General features: G+C 37.1%; 1 protein-coding gene across 1 annotated transcript; it reads left to right on the plus strand.

Moving 5' to 3' along the window:
• Positions 1 to 1,393: 1,393 nt before the first annotated feature.
• gps1 (G protein pathway suppressor 1) lies at positions 1,394 to 19,184 on the plus strand. The gene is made up of 14 exons (XM_030140974.1): positions 1,394 to 1,564; positions 3,712 to 3,804; positions 4,615 to 4,796; positions 4,894 to 5,058; positions 5,802 to 5,937; positions 6,049 to 6,126; positions 6,478 to 6,538; positions 8,709 to 8,794; positions 9,366 to 9,460; positions 10,087 to 10,192; positions 11,620 to 11,700; positions 15,011 to 15,148; positions 15,237 to 15,371; positions 18,803 to 19,184. The coding sequence occupies exons 1-14, from the start codon at positions 1,532 to 1,534 to the stop codon at positions 18,875 to 18,877; spliced, it is 1,464 nt and encodes a 487-aa protein (XP_029996834.1). The 5' UTR covers positions 1,394 to 1,531; the 3' UTR covers positions 18,878 to 19,184.
• Positions 19,185 to 22,499: the final 3,315 nt, after the last annotated feature.

The raw sequence follows: 22,499 nt of genomic DNA on the forward strand, positions 1-22,499 counted from the left end.
CCCCCTCCAATACAAGACATAGGAGAGTCTCAGGGTGCAAAAACTTGTGCCCAAGCACCACCCACAGGAGTAAACGTCACATCCCAAAAAGACCTTCCTCAGAAATGGAATTACCGAATAGGTTGATAAGTAATACTGCGCAAAGAGTAAACACAGCTGGGTAGTTCAGTGGTTATCACAGCAGACTTCAACAGGATCGTTTTCTGGTGTGGGTGGTATCAGGGATATCTTTGAACTCTTACACTGATTTTCTAATTTTTTAATGTCATGCGATCTATACTTGTACTACCTTCACTCCAGGTCTAAATGCATTGTCAATACCAGCAGTGGCATTTGTCAGGGACATGCCTGACTTTAACAATAGAGTCAGAGAAAAAATGTTCATGTTTGACGGATAGACTTTGAAATTTACATATAAAAATACATGACTGAAAACACATACTGTGTATTTTTTTTATTTTAATTTAAATATTTTAAAATAGTGATGCATGTACTTTGGTGTATCCTAGTGGTGATATGTGGTTATAGTGCAGCTGAAAACTGACTTGGATACTGCAACAGAGTTTTTCTACTATTACCATTTATTTATTTATTTATTTATTACTATTACTGTGTTTTGTATCTTTTGTTTTTTTGTACTATTTTTATGCACATTTCCTTGCACTTTATCTTATGTGGTGACTGAGAAGGGTGTAACACATGATTTATTATTTTCATCAAACCATTCTGTGAGCCCTTATCTCCTGTGGATCAGGACCACTCCAGTTTTTCCAGTTGTTTCCATCTGCAGAGAGTAAAGGGATTTTCTTACTGCCAATATAGTCGAAAATACAGAAATCCATTTAAGCCTTAGTTGTGACATCTCCAAATAACGAAATGAGGTTTCAAGATACTGCATCATTATTTTGAGAGAGTTTCTGATTACTAGGTTATCATTATGTGATACTAACTTACTATTTTATCTTTTTTTCTTTAAATATAGTGACAGACCAAAGCATCCACACAAAAAACAGATGTACTGGAGCCTTATTCACTACAGAAGCCGATCTTTTACTGACCTCTGGAGGCATCATTTTTATCTTCAAGCATTAAACTTCATATTCTATATATTTCAGTTTCAATTATTTCCACGAAAGACATTTTTTCTAATTGAAACACATCTTTGTCTGCTTTGTGAGAAATCTGTGTTTTTGAACAATTAAGAGTTAGTTTATTAGTCACCAAATATATCTAATAGGTTATTAATCACTGTATACAATGCCTTAGATTTATAAAAAATGACAAAATAAGTATTGTGTAATCTAATGCAGTGGTGAAAATAAATAAAAAAAACCTTGTGTTGTAAAACATAAGTAATGTCTTTCCTTGGTTTAATACTGAACACTTGAGGCTCCATACCGTTTGCCTGCTGAGGCTTCTCCGGGTTGAAGCTCCACTTCAGAGGCTCGGCTCCTGCACCATACGCCGCTCTTCATCTTTATGTTTCACCTTCCCCCAAACGTTAACGTTACCTAAGTCACGAAAGAATAAGATGCCTTTGCCTGTGCAAGTCTTTAACTTTCAGGTGAGTCTCATCCATTGCTGTTTTTGTCAGGTCTCACCTGTAGAGAGGGTGGAAATTAAACATGATTTGATCTAAACCAGCCTTAGCTAGCTGCTAGCTATGTAGTGTAAGCTAATGAAACGTACCTGGAGTTCTGTTATGGATAAACATCATAATTTGGGCTCATACATGCATCATTTGCTTCTTTCGTTGTGTTGATAATATAAAACATTCACCAAACCAAAGAACACATTAGATGTGTGCTCTAGTAAATGACTGCAATGGTTTCCTTTAGCTTTACCCAGTGCATCTGTACGGAGCAGTAGAGTAATGCTAATCAGCTAGCCTTGTAGATGGGTTACAGTATACAACTCATATCCACTCATGTTCAGATAAGCAGTGACTGGCACTTTTATTAAATGACTTAACTGCATTAATCACACGTGAAACGGGTTATTTGAAATTGTCGCATTCTACTTATTAGTGGAGTTTGGTCCTGGCTGCTAGCAAACTCACCGGCCTGTTTAGTACAACATTAACTGTTAAGGTACCGTTAGTCGCATTACCGAAACGAAAATGGGTTAAACGACAAAAATAGTAGCTGTCTGTTATTAAGAAACTTGCATTTCAGGTTTGATTATGGCTATGTGATAATAGCTATGTAAGGAACAATCTGTGTTTATCATTGTAGCCTGTAGCTAACGCTTGCTAGTGTTGACAAGCTAACTTCCTGTTAGCACCATAGGTTGTATGTTTTGCACTAGTTTGTCTCTAATACAATGAGTCTAATGTAATGGACAGCATGAGTAGCGCTTCAGCTCCTTTTCCATTTGGCAAATCTCTCAGCTTTCTCAAGGGTCTTGTATTTATATGTATACGTGCCCTATCGTTTCAGTTTTGTCTGGTTCTGGATAGTCCAGATGAAGGGCTGATACAACAACAACTCATAACAGTCATAGTCTGTAACAGGGGAATTCATTAATAGCTGCTTTTACAGATGCAGTGGGAACTAACCTCAGTTCATTAATGTGCTAATGTTTACTAGCACCAACTTTTTCCCCCTCAGCTGTTTGGAAATGTCACTTCACTTATCTACCTCATCCACTTCCTGTTCTGTTAATTATCACATGGACAGTGATACAGTGTCAGCTGGATGTGTTCTACAGACACAGGGACACAGAACTGCATTATATTGAATAGAGTAATAAACAGATGTTGATCCAGAAGTAGGAAGGGACACCACAGCCTTACCAGACAACCACAGTAAAATCACAAATCACCAAATTTTTCTGTATGGTTTGTTATGTCAATAGCTGCACCGCAAATTCATTTTGAGTTTAGAGCTGTGTTAAGTTTAGTTTTCAAGACGATGGGAGACTGGCAGGGTGACTCACTGCTCCTTCTAGTAGTCACACATTCACACTGACATGTCAGCCTACAGCTGTGAATAATTTCAGGTCATATCTCTGCAATACAATACAATGACATCTTTGACATATTGCTTGAACTCTTTATTCTGACCACTCTTCTTTGGTCATGTTTGAATGTTATAAAGTAGTAACCTACATATAGCTTCTTTTAATTCTTCCATGACTGTACATTGGAAACTGTGGTTAGAATTGTACACTTGTTGGTTAACAATTGTTCTTATATGTGGGTAAATGTTAAAGGTCACTTAATTTTATCCCTAGGTCCCTAGTGAAGTTACCCAACCATCTTATATTACAAACAGCAGGAATGTCACCCTGATGAAAGCCTTCAGCTGTACTATTTCTTTTTATTTTTTTAAGCAATGAATTGGCTCAGTCACATTCATCTTCTATGTAATTCCAGTAGCCTCTCCCTTTTACTGTATGGAAGCTGAAGCAACCGTCGAAGTGTACTTTTAGTAAAGGAAACTTTGGTACAAGACCTTGCCAGGTTAAACTATGCTGAAAGACAAACATTTCCCCTGGGCTTAAAAAAAGTATTCTGATTTTGATTGTGATTGATTGCACACTTTTTTATTTTCTGGGTCAGTGGTTGAAGTTGCACATCGTGAGTCTGACACTAGTCCTTGTTTTACTGCTGATTTAGCAGAATTTTGTTTCGTATTATTTAACAGTCATGTGAAGTAGCATTTCTTGCACAGTAAAGTCTGATATCTCTTTGTGTTACATTTTTCTCAGGGGGCTGTGGAGCCCATGCAGATTGATGCAGACCCTCAAGAGGACCAGCAAAATGCTCCTGACACCAATTACATAGTGGAGAACCCAACACTGGTACTGACCTAATAATGTGATATAGTATAAAAGGTGCAAATGGGATTACTGCTCATTGACAGTGACTATATGCAAGTCTAATCTGTAGTTTTTTAGAACATGAACTCTTATTTTGAAGAACTGAAGTTCTCTACAGGTTGAATTGATAGCATTTAGGTCAATGAGCAAATTTTAAGAAATTTTGAAAAGCAAAAAAATTAACAGAGTAACTGAAACCTCTGCAAAATGTATTGATAAGATGGGGATTCAGATGAATGTGCAACTAAAGCCCAGTTCAAATCCAAAATTAGAACAAGACGAGGTACAAGGTGCAACTATTCACAAAGCTCTGGTCTTTCTGAGACCTGCCATTTCAGATCAGTATGTGAAGATGTAATGAACTGTTGGGTTTTTTTGTTTTATACCGTCTTAAATATAAATGAAGACAGTGATAAGTTATTTGCTACACCTACACTTGTAGTATTGCTTTAACATTGAAGACATAAAAAACGTGACAGGGGCAACATTTTCTTTGTGTATTCCTGCAGCAGTTCTGTTGTTTATGGGAATTTGTTTTCACCTCTAATAGAAAAATACAGATTATTGAGTCAAGATTTCTCCTGAACTGATGAAGCCTTTTGGATTAAACCAGTCCAGTTGAACTTTGAAAACAAACTGCTAAGCATTCAACATTGTGTACACATTATCCAAAATATCCCTTGAAAACACCACCTGATCATATATTACCAAATACAGGGAAGGTAGTGGGGCATCATTTCATTTAATCCAACATTTTTTTCCTTCTCTAATGGTTCACCTCTTTGTGTGTAGGATTTAGAGCAGTATGCTACCAGCTACAGTGGATTAATGCGCATTGAGAGGCTCCAGTTCATTGCAGAGCACTGTCCTCAGCTCCGAGTGGAAGCCCTGAAGATGGCCCTCACCTTTGTCCAAAGAACTTTCAATGTCGACACTTATGAGGAGATTCACCGCAAACTCACAGAGGCCACACGGTCAGAACAACAGTCCTCTGTTCTTTTCTTCAATTTCTTTCTCACTATTCTTTGATTCAATTATTTAGTGCTTCTGAAACTATTTTTTCACCTGTAGGGAAGTACAAGGTGTTCCTGACACAGTGCCTGAGGGTGGCATTGTTCCTCCTCCTCTGGACTCAGCCTGGGCAGAGTCCACCAGGAAAAAGGCTCTGCTCAAACTGGAGAAACTGGATACTGATCTCAAAAACTACAAGGGCAACTCAATCAAAGAGAGCATTAGGTATGAAGGTTTGCAGTCTTTTGTGTTAAAATGCACTGAATTAAAGGAATAAAAATTCACTTGACTTAAATTAACACTAACTGGTAGATTTAGAACAGCAAATATCTAGTTCATCAATTAGAGCAAATTTCTACAGGTAAAACCAGGGGGATTCAGGTTTATGTTTATTCAGTCATCATTCATAATACAGAAAATACAATCAACAAGGCTAATTTTAAGTCACCCGACTGTGAATTATGTTGAGACTGAATAAGCTTAGGCAGAAGCTAAATGCTTTTATATGCCTGCCTACACTAGATCAGTTTTACTCACCAATCAAAACAGCAAAAGTCATTCCTGCTCTTATCTCTCGAAAATATCTTTCCAAACCAATGTTTTGAAAAACAAAAGTGAATTGCACATCTTTAAATTTATATTTGTGTTAGTCCATAATTTAACCCCAATAACAGAAATGCATCTTTTTATACATTTAACAGCTTTTTGTGCAGTAAACATACAAACGCCTCTGAAATCATACCTGCTTCCCTGTATTGAAAAGCACTTTTGAACAGAGTTTGGAATGACCTTTGTTTGGCTCGGAACATTATTTGCATAGTTTTGTAATAAAACAAGTCATGGAGTTTCATAACATGATTGATGTTTTAAAGTTACAGATTAATAATGGAGACTGCAGAACATAGTTGATTATTAGTCATATTCAAGGAATGGTCATTTATACCTTTGTACTCCCCTGTTCCTCTCAGGAGAGGCCACGATGACTTAGGAGACCACTACTTGGACTGTGGTGACCTCAGTAATGCCCTCAAGTGCTACTCCCGTGCCAGAGACTACTGTACCAGTGCAAAGCATGTCATTAACATGTGTCTGAATGTCATCAAGGTAAAGCAGAAAGGACAGAGCTTCATGAGCGCTCACACCAACGTGGTGTCAAAGAAAAGGTGTGATACTGATACCTTTCTCTTGGTGCCATTGGCTTTTCTGTGTCCATAGGTTAGTGTTTACCTCCAGAACTGGTCCCATGTACTGAGCTATGTCAACAAAGCAGAATCTACGCCAGAGATCGCAGAGGTAAGCATCAGCTACACACAGATCAGCTCCGATGTTTCACTTTCACCCCATACTTAAGTATCACAACAGAGTTTAATATGTCTTAACATGAGTCAATCACAGTGGCAGCTCATTCTTACCATTCACAGTAAGGCTGTATGCGTTTCACTCTGTGACGTACCCTAAAGTATTCATGTTCTTTTCCGATGCCATGTCTATCATCATTGTCAACATAATATTGACAAATAGGACATTGATGGACACTGATGTACTGGCTTTTACAAAGATTAAATACCCCTTCATCTGATCCTGTTTCTGCTTTGTTTTTGTTTGTGTGTGTTTTTTTTTTTTTTTTTTTTTTTTTTTTATCAGCAAAGAGGGGAGCGTGACAGCCAAAATCAAGCAGTCCTCACCAAATTAAAGTGTGCTGCAGGTAAGAGCATTGTGTTCTCAGTGATGCAAACTCCTCACCTTTACAATGAAATTAGAAGATCACAACTGGTCACCTGTAGGAAAATGTGCTTGTTGTCATAGATTCATGCATGTATTTTCCACAGTGGACCATCGTTGTGCTCATGAATTGATTGATTAATGCTAAAGTCACATTTCCACTGATGGTATCAGCTCAGCCTGGCCTGGTTTTGAACACCTTGCACACTGCATTTCCACTGCAGGTATAGTCCTTCCTCAGCATGGTGCTACATCCAGAGTGTGAATTACAGCTCCATAATGGGGGGATATGCCCTTCACTTCTTCTATGACCATCTTGGTCTACTACCACATCAATACAAATAGCTGCACTCGCCACCACGATTAGTATTGAAGTGCGAGATAAGTGAGGTTTCTACACAATTTATTCACAATAAAATGAGAATGGAAACAAATTGAGTTTATCTCTGTGTAAAATTGTGATAGATTTTACCTCACAAAAATGTAATAAGCTTGGTTTAAATATAGACTTAGTGTATCTTGCTAAGAAGTTAGCTTACGTGGTTAAAAAGGTACGGTCCACTGTAGGGGTGTCTGAAATTGTTTTACATTAAACTGTTCCTTCACTAAAAAATGGGAGTTACCTTTTATTTATTTATTTTGTATTTTTTCACAAAATCAGAAGCATTACCCCCCCTCAACTGATATTTTTTGTTTCTTTAGGGGGGCCTGGGTCTTCATCAGGGGTACAGACCCCCCCAGTACCGCCCATAATTGAAAGTATGGCTACATCATACTCTGTGTAACTACAGCTATGAGTGATGCAACAATGAAGGAAGGTGAAACTTATTTCAGGATTTTTTTTTCAAACTAGAATATAGTTGTTTACACTCAAATCTGTGGTTTGTTTTTAAAGATAGAAATTACTTGAAAATTTGCTCTTTGCTTCTCTGAGATCACCTGTTACTTTGGCTTGGTTATCCACCTTACAAATTGTTCACCCAGATAGATACCGACAAGGTGATAATTCTGGATCAATCAATCTGTGTGATTTATTTCATTATTATATTTTTACATCATGTTTATTATTGTCTTGGCTCTCTTGAAACTTCCACAAAGGGGACATGAGAAATAGTCTGTGATAGTACTTGGTGGTCCTTGCTGTCATGCAGTAGGAAAAAAACAGCCAAAATAGCTGTGCTGAGTCAAGCTGATACCATCTGTGGAAAAGCAGCGTAAGTGAACCATAAGATAAACATTCTCAGTGAGAACATGTGTGCATGGTTTTCCCTTTTATTAATAAAGCTGAGGTACATAGAGCACATAAGCAGATGAATATCAAGTCAGTGTGGAAAGCATCAAAACTAACTAGAGCTACAACAATTAATTGATTAGATGCCAACTCTTAAATTGACAACAACTATTTTCATAATCTTTCAAGTACTTTTTGTAATTCAGAATTCAACATTCTTTAAGGCCCAATCCAATCCACCCCTTGGCCCTTGCACTTGGGACTACCCCTTGAAATGGAGTTGCAAGGGGTAGGGGTTGAAACATTTCCCTATGAAATGAGACAACCCTTTGAGACCTGTTATGTCATCAGCAGTCATCAATGCCGCTATAAACAGATGTGACAACTTTGTTTACTAAAGTATTCCCCATGCCGTCAGTAGCTGTAACCGTCTCTGTTCCATGGGCTTTGGGCATCTTTTTGTGGCTATCAACCACAAACCGCATAAATGTTACAACGCATTAAACAGTCGATCAAATGATTAAGTTGATTATGAAGAAAAATGTACATTTGTGTGTTTCTTTCATCACCCTGCTGCACTTTTTTGCTGTGTTTACCTCCATGTTGCTAATCATTCAAACAGAATTATGGGAGATTTCTCATACTCCTCGGTTTGTAGTGTGGTCCTGAAAAATCTCCGTTTCGAGGGTCAAACAGCCCTCCCTCTTCACCCTTCCCCCTCAACTCATTCAGAATCGGGACACCCCTACCCCTTCACCTGAACATGAAAAATGGAGGTGGGGGGGGCAAGGGGTGAATTAGGATTGGGCCTAATTGTGCTCCTTAAACGTGAATATTTTTTCCTCTTTTCATGGCATAGTTATAGCCTCTAAATATATAGTTATTATTATTATTATTATTATTATTATTATTTGCATTTCAGGTTTGGCAGAGTTGGCCTCTCGAAAATACAAACCAGCTGCCAAGTGCTTCCTGCAGGCCTCCTTTGACCACTGTGACTGTCCAGAGGTGAGTACCACGCTTCTATTTGTGCTTATATACAACATGCTTTTAACCTGTCAAACACAAAATGATAGAGATGCCAGTGTTTGCCCAAACTTTACAGATTTTTGTGGGGGGGGGGTCATGGTGCTCATTGTTTCTTTTAATGACAGCTGTCAATATAACAATAATAACAATCTAACAATCATTTGAACTGCCCGTTTCTTTTTTTGATAATTATCCACAAAGTGTGCAGCTTTTGTCGCTGTAGTGTATCGTGCTGGGCTTCTGGAAGAACATTTCCACAGCTTTTAGATATGGGAAGTCAGAAATATATGTTTCATTCATTGTGATTCACATGCAGGGTCCACAATTGTCATCGTAGCCTATTGCAGATGTTTATGTTGACCTGCAAATACATTAACTAAAATAATTAATTAAAGCAGTGATAGCTCAAGCAGCAATGGATAGGGCATGCATGTCCCCCCTCATATAATGGCTAGATGTCGATCTCGTCGGAACTTTGTTGTTACTAAACATAGAGAAATGTGCTCTTCATTTGCACCAATGGCACTAATGATACATGTACTTTCCACAGCTTCTGTCACCCAGTAATGTAGCTGTGTATGGAGGTTTATGTGCTTTGGCCACATTTGACAGACAGGAGCTTCAACGCAACGTCATCTCTAGCAGGTAGGAGGCAATACCACAGGAAGTGCATATGTAACACTACACCGAGACAGCAGCGTCATGACGAACACACCAAAAATGGTGACAGGAAATTCAATTCAGTGTACTTCCTTTCTTCAGCTCTTTTTTTTCTTTATTTTTATATTATTACAACAAAAAACACTAAAACGGAACATTTGAAAACAGACAGACAGGGTCATCATAACAATCAGGAAGTTTGCCAGGATGTAAGGTTGAGCTTGCAGAAGTACAAAACAATATATGAACAGAAAATCAGATGAGATACATCAGGGCGTACAAGACCATGTTTCTTTCAAGTCCTTTCTTTGGAGTCCATAATGGTCAATTAAGTCAAAAAACAAACATAAATAAAGGGGGAAGATAAACTAAAACAAAAACATCAACACTGCTCCAAGTTGTAATATGACATCCAGTTTTTCCAATATTCTTATTCTTTTTTGGGGGTGTATCTTAGAGAAAATGTCAATAGTTCCATACTGTGAATCTCCTGAATTATTTTTTTTCCATTCTATGATTGTTGGAGGTTCTTTATTCAGCTGTTTTTTACTTATTGTTTTTTATTACCAGCCAGTAATATCTGTAATAAACATCTCTCCCCTTTTCCTCAGCTCCTTTAAGTTGTTTTTAGAGCTGGAGCCTCAGATTCGTGACATCATCTTCAAGTTCTATGAGTCCAAGTATGCGTCTTGTCTCAAGCTGTTGGATGAAATGAAGGTGAGTGAGTGTAGGTTCTTAGGTTACCGGCTGTCAGGTCATGAGCTGTTGTGAAGGTGACGTCTTTATCGCTGTCTTTGTCGTTGTCTGTGTTTGGAATTTCTTCAAACATCTTCTCCAACAAAACTACTGGTTGGATTCATTTCAAATTTTATGTGTATCTTCCTTGGGACAGTGACTAGAAAGTTTGTTCATAGTTTTGAGAATTTTTTTTTTTTTTGCTCAAAGTGTTTTTTATTGGTATTTATGCAGAAACTGTACAAGCTAAATATGTTAGACATGAAAATTTAGATTTTTGATGAATATTTGAATTATTAAAAATGTACATTTACTTATAATGGGCCATATTTTGATGGTTTAACATGGAAGTGGGTACAGATATCAATATAGTTACTATTGAGCACTGATTGGAAGTTATATGTGTATCCAGACCACAGGACTCTAACATAGAGACAGAACCCAACAACCTCACAAATTCAACTTATTGATTCTTGATAGAACATACCGGCGAGATACAGTGCCATTATATTACCTGCGGTTGTTAAAATTTATCCGAGCTCTGCCTTCAAAACCATCATCATAGTTTTGAGATGAAATTCATCATTACATTTTTATTTTTTCACAGTCAGAAATTCCAGTTGAGAATCTTAATATTAACTGTTGGCTGTTATTGGAGCCAAATTCTGCTGGTACCAATAGTTTGTCAAATATTGCAACCATCTGGCTTTTCTTTCAACACACTTTAACTGCCATGTGACAAAGAGGATATTCAACGAGGCTTATGCTGTCAGGGGCCAACAGCGAGGGTATATCCCCGGAATCCCCCCAATCCTCTGTTTTATATAAATCTATCCACAATAAAACTCCACCTAGTGAATGAAAATGGATAGTAGACAGAAAATGGACATTTGTAAGACCATCAATATGACCCCAATTTTATCTCAGTCATGCTATTATTACTTGATTTATGTCCAAAAAAAAAAAGATTTTTAACTAAAGCACCCCCATTTGGATGACTTATAATACTCTTACAGAAGCTGAAGTTAATAGGGTTCTTCCATTAGGGGTCCCCTATTTTGGTTATCAAGGGGTGCGTGTTTGCCACCCCTGCCTTACATCATCAACCTCAAGTCATTGTTCAAAGGGAAACAGAAGACAAGTGAAATTCCCTTCTATAGGCCTACATCTCAGCTCAGACTGTAGTGTTCTGTGCAGGTGGAACATTACCCACGGTTCTGTTAAGTGATCATCTGTGATCTGAATGTTGTTTTGAAGCCTTGACTACTACTGCCGCCCTTGCCTGTGTAGTCCACTAGATGGTGCTGTGAAGTCTTTTTTTATGATCTACACAGTAATTAGAGCTGAGCTTCAGTCACTGTGGACTGATGATAGCAGTACATGACCCTGTCCAATGTGTGCTTTTCCAGGATAACCTGCTGTTGGACATGTACTTGGCTCCCCATGTGAAGACACTGTACAGCCAGATCAGGAACAGAGCTCTGATTCAGGTGAGATCCAACGCTGTTTCCATCAGTGTTTTGAGTTTTTGCTGTAGGCAAGTGAATATTAACACACATCTCCAACTCTTGTGCTCATTGCATCAGATTAAAAGCCTTTGCTGAGATGTAGACCTTCTAGGGCAGGGGTCTCAAACAAACCGGAGGCCAAAACCGGCCCGCGAAAAGGTCCAATCTGGCCTGTGGGATGAATTTACAAAGTGCAAAAATTACACTGGAGATATTAACAATCAAGGGTGTCAAACTCATTTTTAGTTCAGGTTCTACATTCAGCTCCATAATAAAGCTAGGAACCCCCCCCCCCCCCCGATCACCACCAAAATTTAATCAGTTTTTCCTTATGCCAGTATCAACATTTCCTGAAAATTTCATCAAAATCCATCCATAACTTTTTGAGTTATCTTGCTAACAGACAGACAAACAAACAGATGAACAGACAAACTGATGAAAACATAACCTCCCTGGCGGAGGTAATAATAGCACAATAACCTATACATTGTGACAACTGTACATTTTTCTAGGTTCAACTGGACTAGTTTTGCTCTTTTGAAGCGAATCTAGTCCAGTTGAACTTCAAAGAACTACCAAGAAGAACAATGAGCTGGATAAATGAGAAACTGAATGAGAAATTGTTCTTATTTTAATTCCAAACTCCAAAATTTTAGCAATATTATACATGTTACCTAATGTTTGGGTAACATTGTGTGTAATGCACTTGTACAAATGATAAGTTGAGGCATAATACTGTTAAAACTACACTTACTTTTCTTACAAAATTTCCGTTTTTTCAAGTTATTCTCATGTTTTTTGTGAAAGGCTGGTTTGTAAATGTAAGTATGTTCAGATTTTCAGACTATTTAATGCTTTTATTGCACTAAAACAAAGAGAAAAAGTAATTCTAGTTTATGATGCTATTACTTTACTGGTCCAGCCCACTTGAGATCCAGTTTGGCTGAATTGGAAGGAATGAGTTTGACACCTCTGTTCTAGGGGCAGTTCTTGGAATTTTTGACTCGCGTGTATTGAAAATGTATTTGTTAGCTTGCTGGCACGAAGACTGATGTTACTTAATTGGAAACAAAAAACACCCCCAACTCTTCCAAATCTTTTGAAAGATGCTATGAATCATATGGATGTGGAGAAAATATGATTTGTATTGAAAAATCAAGAAAGCAAATTTTATAGAATTTGGCAGCCATTTATTGGTTATTTTAAAAGCAATATGGAGCCTGGTGGCAAGATATAGGATTATTGTGTAGCACTATTATGAGGAAAGACCCCCCCCTTTTAATTCATCTATTTATTTATTTTTTTTATTATTTTCCCGTCTTTTGCCTGATGGTTATAAGGCATTGGTTTATATAGGTGTGAATATAACATATATTTTTGTATACTTTAATCAAGATTGCCAACTTAAATTTGGGTGAAGGGTGATGTGCAGTGTAAGTATATACACGTAGAACAAGCAATGTTTACATTATCTGTTGAATGTGTTCTAAAAGTGTGAAAATCCAATAAAGAGAGTTGGAAAAAAAAGTCTCTGCTGACACATGTAGTATCACTATGAAACAGTATCTCAAAAAAGTTGGAAGCAGTTATAAAATTTATAAAAGTAACTTAAAAATGTGTAAGGTAATACTGCAGTACTTGAAAATGCTTATCATAGTGTGACAGACATATGGGACAGTATTATAAGTAGGGCTGTGTATTGGCAAGAACCTGGCAATACGATACAAATCACAACACTGTGACCACGATACGATATATCACGATATATCATGATACTGTTAGAAAGGCAATTTTTTGTTTGGCTCTTTTTTAAAAAAAATTATTAGCTCCTTAAAGAATTGAATTACACCAGAAATATGCACAAATACTAAACACATTTTTATTTGATCACAACAGGATCTAATGCTATATCACAAAATGTTCCTGTGTTCAAACTTAAATGATGTTTTACAGACATTACAGTTTAAGATCCTGTTCAAATGTTTGTATTCTATTTGCTCATAACTCATGATTTTTGTGCAATCCCAACAAAGGAACTAACATTATTTAAAAAAAGAGTGTTAAATAATAATAAAAAAAAAAAAAAAAATATATATATATATATATATATATATATATATATATATATATATATATATATATATATATATAGATATAGATAGATATAGATATATAGATATAGATATAGATATAGATAGATATATATATAGATATATATACAGGGTGGGGAAGCAAAATTTCCAATATTTTGAGGCAGGGATTGAAAGACAGTGTATGACCAATTAGTTTATTGAAAGTCATGAGAATTTATTTGCCACAAGAAAATTTACATAATAGAAAATGTTTTTATTCTATGTGTCCTCCTTCTTTCTCAATAACTGCCTTCACACGCTTCCTGAAACTTGCGCAAGTGTTCCTCAAATATTCGGGTGACAACTTCTCCCATTCTTCTATGATAGTATCTTTAAGAAAGTTGACATTGCTATGTGATGTTCTATTGGTAGCATGTTCTAAAACGTTCCAAATAGCAGAATCCAGAGGGTTTAGATCTGGGCTAGAAGGCAGCCATAAACATGATTCCCAAAAATTGCTAAAGTTGGATTTGTTGCTGTTGTCAACAAGTGTTTTGGTGTTCTTGCGTAAGATTTTAACTTAAAATCATATTTTACTGCATTTCTAACGGTCTTTTTGTCTACCTCAAGTTCAATTGCCATTTTTCTCATGGATTTGGTTGGATCCTTTAGAATTTTGGATTTGAGAGCTTTAATAAAAGCTTTGGTACGTTTTTTGTTGCTTCCTCCACTTCCAGACTTTCTCGTAATAGTTTTGCTCATAGTCATTCTCTTCTTTCCATTATAAACAGTCTTTATGGACACCAACTATTTTTGAAATCTCCTTTGGTGTGACGAGTGCATTCAGCAAATCACACACTCTTTGACGTTTACTTTCCTAATTACTCATATAGGCAAAAGTTTCTGAAAAGGTATGGATAATAGTGTTAGGTATGATTATGACATCAATATATGTTTGGTTTCAAAACAATTGACGTAGTGCCTGCTGAGAAAAAACAACTAAATGTTCATTGTAAATTTTGCTTCCCCACGCTGTATATAAACAAAAAGAACAAAAACCAAAAATGAACCCCCACAATATCTGCATTTGAATAAATACCTAAAAATATCGATACAGTACTTTTTAATATCGATACAGTATTGTGAAATGAAATATCGCGATATATTGCAGAACCAATATTTTCTTACACCCCTGATTATGTGTGTGTGTGTGTGTTCAGTATTTCAGCCCATACGTGTCAGCAGACATGACTAAGATGGCTCAGGCCTTCAACACTACAGTGGCGGCTCTAGAGGACGAGCTCACCCAGCTCATACTGGAGGGACTCATCAACGCTCGCATTGACTCACATAGCAAGGTGAGACAAACACACAGTCCACCACCAGCTCACAAGTCTGGTGTGATCCAAAGCCCCGTAACTCGGCCGTGTTTCTTGTCACCACCAGATCCTGTATGCAAGGGATGTGGACCAGAGGAGCACCACCTTTGAGAAATCTCTGCATATGGGCAAAGAGTTCCAGAGACGAGCCAAAGCCATGATCCTCCGAGCTGCCGTACTCCGCAACCAGATCCATGTCAAGGTACAAGACAAAGACACTGCTTAGAAACTGACGACTTGATTCAGCTGAGCCACACTGGAAGGCTAACTGCTGTTCCAAGTACTGAAGTTCCTTCAGATTCAGAGCTAAAGGACACGGTGTGATATGGAACAGCAGGGGTGTCCAACGTAGGGGCCACCGGCCAAAACCGGCCCACCAGAGGGTCCAATGCAGCCTGTAGGAGGAATTTACTAAATTACACAAAGACGTTAACAGTTGTGGGTGTCATTGAGTCTTAACAAGTTGTTTTCGTCATAAGCTTACTGTATTTTTCAGTATTTTTTAGTAGCCTGTTACCAAATGTTTTGTGTATTTGTAGATCCACTGTGATCTGTAAGTTGTTATACATATAGTTAGCCTCATAGCATAATTACCTAACTCATACACAAATGGACAAAAGTATGTGGACATTTTGAATTCAGGTGTTTCTTTTTTAATAGGGGTCTGGGATAAAAAAAAAAAAAAAACAAGATAAATGTCATAATATAGTTTTATATTGGGATAAATATCATTGCATTTGTTAGTTTGAAGCATTTTGGAAACAAAAATGATTTAAACCAGAGATGGTTTTCACTTAATTTTCCTCAACATTTTTTTTTAAAATCCATGACTCTGATTATAAATGTTCTACCTCTAAATTTTAAAAATATTTTTCCTGCTCTGACTGTAAATAATAATTTTCTTCCACAACTAACCATGTACTTTATTCACATCTCACTGAGGAAGAAAAATCTACCATTAAACTTTAAGGAAATAAGTTTATAAACTATATAGACAAAAATATTGGGACACATCATGTCTACAGCTGTAAGATGTCCTGTTCACGAGGACTGGACATAAGAATATCAATATTAATAATCAATATGACATTTATCACAATATAAAACTATATTATGGCATTTGTCATTATTGTTTTGTATCCTAGACCCCTGTTAGAAAGACAAACGCCTGAATTCAACGTGTCAGAATACTTTTGTCCATTTGTCCATAATGATGTTAAAATTGCACTTATTTCTTGTGAGGAATTTCAGGTTTTTGTGAAGCAATAATTACCCCGCCCCTCGAAGGGAGAGGCAAAGGGGTATTGTTTTTAGTTCGGTTTGTTTCTTTGTTTAACAATCTAGCAGCAAAACTATTGGTTGAATTCATACCAAATTGAGTTTCTAGATCGCCAGTGACCCAGAATAGATGTGATTACATTTGGGAAAAGTAGGTCAAAGTTCACATTTTTTAACCTCCTCAGACCCAGCTATGGGTTTTCTGTCCACATTTGTGGACAAAAGTTTCACAACTTTATACAAAAAAAAAGAAAAGAAAACTGTCCACCACAAAGGACATTCCATAAAAATTTAAAAACTGCATCTGAAAAAACTGTTGCATCATGGTGTTTCCAACATAGGCACTTATTTAATTAAAAAAAAAAAAAAGCTTGTACTTCGCTGACATTTCCTGGGTCTTAGAGGTTAAAAAATGATTTTTAAAAAAAATCTTCCCATTTACTTATAATGGGCGAAATATGTGTGAGGGCTGGGGTTTGTTGTGCCTGGCACCACTTGTTTGTAAATGTAAACTTTTTCATTCTGTAATTTTACTTCTTTTGGCACTAAAACAGGGGTGTCAAACATGCGGCCCCCCAAAGGGTCCAGTCTGGCCCTTGGGATGTTTTTGCCAAGTACAGAAATTCCACAGTCTTGAACTGAATTAAGCAAAAAAATAAAATAAAATTAGCTTGAATTAAGGAAAAAATCTTGAATTAAGCCAAAAAAAAAAATTTTTTTTATTTATTTTATTTAACCTTTATTTAACCAGGAAGAAAATCCCATTGAGATTAAGAACCTCTTTTCCAAGGGAGTCCTGGCCAAGAGGCAGCACAACACATAGTTACAACATACAGTTACATTATACAGTGACAACATACAGTAATTTACCGGACCAGTCAACCTATGTAAAACACATGCATGTCATTGAGATATTCTCTAACACTCTGAGTTTGGATTTAAAAGCATTCAGAGAGATCAGTTCAGTCAGTTTCCAGTCTCTTAGCAGCATATTCCATGAGCAAGGAGCAGAGTACACAAATGCCCTTTTTCCCAGCTCTGTACGGGCGAATGGCACAAAGAGGAGCAAATGTTCGTTTGATCTCAGACAATAAGATTCAATATTTCTTCTTGTTATTAAACTGCAGATGTAGGGAGGCAGTAGCCCAAGTATGGCCTTGTAAATAAAAGTGTACCAGTGTCCCAGTCTCCTATTGGACAGGGCAGGCCAACCCACTCTGGAGTACAACTCACACTGATGTGTCCTGGCTTTAGAATTTGTAATAAACCTCAGAGCAGCTTGATAAACTGTGTCAACCATCTGAAGATATTTGGATGATGCATTCATATAAAGCACATCCCCATAGTCTAACACAGACTATGAATCTTCAGTTAAGTAAAAAAAAATCTTGAATTAAGCCAAAAAAAAAAAAAATCTTCAATGAAGTAAAAAAAATCTTGAATTAAGCCAAAAAAAAGTTCACATTTAGCAAAAAATCTTGAATTAAGCCAAAAAACATCTTCAGTTAATTAAAAAAAAGTCTTGAATTAAGTTAAAAAAAAAAATCTTCAATTAAGCCAAAAAAAAATCTTCAGTTAAACCAAAAAAAAATCTTCAATTAAGCCAAAAAAAAATCTAGAATTAACAACTTAATTTTTTTCTTTGTTTAGTACAAAAAATGACATTAAATTATGAAAATATTTACATTTACAAACTATCCTGTAACAATAAAATGTGAATAACCAGAACAAATATGAAGAACCTGAAATGTCTAAAGAAAATTAAGCAACTATTTTCTGCCTGTTCCTCACTGTTTAGTGTCTTTGTAGATCTGATCCATAATGCACATGGAGAAATGATGAATTGAGGAATAATATTTTTAAAACTGCACTAAATTTTTTTATGTTTTTAATTTAAATTTCAGTTTTTTCTGGAGTTTTTTTTTTTTTGATAGTTTATAAAATTAAGTATTTTCATAATTTAATAGTTTTTTTTTTTTTTTTACACTAAAACAAAGACAAAAATTTGGAGTTGTCATTATTTATAGGTTATTATGTTATTTTCTGGTCCGGCCTACTGCAGATCAAATTTAGCTGAATTACCCCCTGAACTAAAATGAGTTTGACACCCCTGCACTAAAATAAGGAGAAAATTTCAGAGTTGTCAAGTTATTATGCTGTTGTTTTACTGATCCGGCCTGTTTGAGGTCATATTGGACGGTACGTTGCCTCTGAATTAAAATGACTTTAACATCCATGTGTGTTACCCCCGAGTACAGGCCTCCATTATCTGGGGGGTTCTTGAACTGCCTGGCCTGACGTCTCTACATGCCAAACCTAAACTCCACTGATAATCTTATCTTGTCTTCCCCTCAGAGTCCCCCCAGAGAAGGCAGTCAGGGCGAACTGACACCAGCCAACAGCCAGACCCGTATGAGCACCAACATGTGAGGACCAGGTCCCTTTCAAAGCTGCATGGTGACCGCTGACAACAGCCGTAGAGCAGACGGAGGCCAGGGGGGATCACCCCAAAACATTCACCAACAGCACCCACACCTCCTCTGTCTGACGCTGAACACACAATGTACAGACTTGATCTCTGTTAGTCCTGAGTTGGAGGGGTGGGATCCCTTTGATAGTCCAGAGGTATGGGCTTTGAGTTTAGATGAAATGTGAGCAGTTAAGGGGAGGCACTTGTGATGGAGGTCTCATTAACAGAAAGAAGCTTTTAAAATAAAACCACGTTCCAAAACATCCATCCTGACACTGTTGTTTCTCTGCATCACTCTGCTGTCGTGGACGGAGGAGTCGGGCTGTCAGTGGATCCATGTTCAAATAGAGCAGACTCTTTCATCCTCGGTTGCGGCTCTGGGAACATGAATGAGTATTCGTTTATTTTCTGAACCCACTTTATCCTCACTAGGGTCACGGGGGTCGCTGGAGCCTATCCCAGCTACTTATGGGCAAAGGCGGGGTACACCCTGAGCATGTCCCAGCAGGGCTGAACATATAGAGACGAACACTCACATTCACACCTATGGACAATTTAGATTAACTGATTCACCTATCAGTGCCTGTCTTTGGATGGTGGGAGGAGCCAGAGTACCCAGAGAGAACCCTCGCAGACACGGGGAGAACATGCAAACTTCACACAGAAACGCTGGAATGGAACCCAAGACCCTCTAGCTGTGAGGCACGAGTGCTATCCACCAAGGTTATTATCGTTAACGAAAACTAACAAAAACATTTTCGTTAACTGAAATAAATAAAAACTATAATTAAAAGAAAAAACGGTAACTAACTGAAACTGTATTGTGTGCTTACAAAACTAAAACGTATAAAATTATGGATAAAATTCCCTTAGTTTTCGTCTTTGTCAACGTCAGATTGATATGAAATCGATTTATTTCCCTCAAGCAATTTTAGCTGCTGACTCCATATGATATTTAACAGTCCGTCACCTCTCATCACTTGTGGTTTACAGTCGTCTTCTGGTACCCACTCCACCTGGAAACATGGAAACTAAAGTTAGGAGAAAGCAGCAGAGTCCTGTCTGGGATTTATTTGAATATGACAGAGAAGAAGAAAAAAGATATTAAAAAGCTAAAACTAAGCAGTTAGAAAATAAAAAACTAATAAAAACTTGGAAACCTGCTCTAAAAACTAATTAAAACTAACTGAATTAGAGAAAAAAGTCAAAACTAAATAAAACTAAACTATAATGAAAAATCCAAAACTATTCTAACCTTGCTATCCACTGCACCCTAACCCTCTAATGATGAGTATTAAATTTAAATTCATTTTATTTTAGTTAGTTTTTTTGTTGTTGTTTTTTTTTATATAAGTCTATATTTGAACATTATGGTGATCTTGTAACATTAAAATTCAACGTTTTTAAATTTTTGTCTCTCAATAAAATAGTGGCCAAAGGTTTAAATCCCCGTCAGTTCCATTAGTGGATGAGGTTAAAGCCTGTCTTCTGATCTCCTGCTGTTCAACAGTCTGGTGTCTGTCCACAGGGGAGGGGCTGAAACTGTTTGCGGTTTGAAAACTTTCTTGGGCGACGAAGGGCTCACCTGTCCTGAGCTGGAACGTCCAGAGTGGCTGGAAAAGCTGCACTTGATGGTAGATATGGCAGCGCACCTGAACCTGCTGAAATACAAGCTCATAATTTGATCCTTTCATAGTTTTTACAGTCTGCAGTCAATGCAATGAAAAGGTCATTTGGGAAACAATTTGAGTTCAGAGGAAATAAACATGATCCTTCCCTGTCACTGAACTGACTGTGGGTCCATCCTGCTGAATATGAGTGCACTGGCAGGTGGAAGCCAACCCGATCTGCAGACGGATGGAATGGAATGCAACCTCTGACACTTATACGAACATGAAAAAGAGGTTCAGGAGCTAAAATCCCATAAACCTGGTAAAATAAATATTCTAATTGGCTGTTATTTTGACATTCTTTAGTGAAATAGTCCTTTTTTATTCAGGCTGACAGCTGACTGCACGCTCCAGCACATGAGATAAAAGGATGACACAAAGAAACAGACGGCACTTTTGGTTTGCATGATAGTTTGAATGTGGTTTTTCATTTCATGAACGCTGTACGACAGGGATCTCAAACATGTGGCCCACCAAAGGTTCCAATCCGGCCCGTGGGATGAATTTGCAAATCGCAAAAATTCCACAGTCAAGGCTGTGGAACTTATTTTACTTCAGGTTCCACATACAGACCAGTATGATCTGCAGTCAAATAATAATAACCTCCAAACTAGAAGCACTCGGAGAGCGCAGACCTCCGCCAAGGCTGATCAGTGGGCCCCCCCGTGGGCCCTCCCACCCCCGATCACCACCAAAATTTAATTATTTGTTCCTTGTGCCAGTATCAACATTTCCTGAAATTTTTATCCAAATTAAAGGCACAGTAGGCCAAAAAGTAAGGGCACCCCCATTTTTTATATAAATTGAGATAAAATCCGCCTTCTGGATCAGATCCGGATCAGCCTTTGAAATGTGATAGAGGACCCCATTGTCAATTCCTGAGTTAAATTTCATGAGTTTTGGTCAATAATTAAGCGAGATATTGGGAAACGAAAATTTTGGCCCCATTTACCACAATGTTAACGAAAATTTCAAAGTGATCCAGAATCCAGGATTTCTTCCGGATCACCCCCAAAAGTTAATCATTTCTTCCTTATCCCATTTCCAACAAACCCTGAAAATTTCATCAAAATCTGTCCATAACTTTTTGAGTTATGTTGCACACTAACGGACAGACAAACAAACAGACAGACAAACAAACCCTGGCAAAAACATAACCTCCTTGGTGGAGGTAAAAATAATGACTCCATATTTTCTTCATGGTTTGATGTGGAAATAATCTTACATTATGTCAATAAATAATGACAACTTCAAATTTTTGTCTTTGTTTTAGTGTGAAAAATAAGATTAAAATATGAAAATATTTACATTTACAAACTTTCCTGTAACAATAAAATGTGAATAACCTGAACACATATGAACAACCTGAAATGTCTAAAGAAAATTAAGCACAATTTGAACTCTTTTCTGCCTGTTCCTCAGTGTTTAGTGTCTGTGTAGATGTGATCCATAATGCACATGGACAAATGATAAGTTGAGGCAGAATATTGTTAATATTGCACTTATTTTTCTTAAGAAATTTCATTTTTTTTTTTTAGGTTATTCACATCTGTTTTGTTTGGATAGTTTGTAAAAATAAGTATTTTCATAATTTAATGGGGGTTTTTGCACTAAAACAAAGACAAAAATGGTGAGTTGTCATTATTTATAGGTTATTCTGTTATTATTTTACTGGTCCGGCCCACTGCAGATCAAATTGGGCTGAATGTGGAACCTGAAAGAACATGAGTTTGAGAGCCCTGCTGTACGAGGAGGACTCAAACAGACAATGAGTATTTTATTGGAACGTAACCTTCAACCCAGCGTCTTTTTTTTTTTCGGAGTTCAAAATGTTTTTATTGCATACAGAAATAAAATTTGGTTTCCTCCACAGCAGTTCACTGATTTCATAAATGTAACACTGTAGGGTTTT

Source organism: Sphaeramia orbicularis, chromosome 8 (assembly GCF_902148855.1).
Source record: "Sphaeramia orbicularis chromosome 8, fSphaOr1.1, whole genome shotgun sequence".
In the NCBI taxonomy this organism is placed as follows: Eukaryota; Metazoa; Chordata; class Actinopteri; order Kurtiformes; family Apogonidae; genus Sphaeramia; species Sphaeramia orbicularis.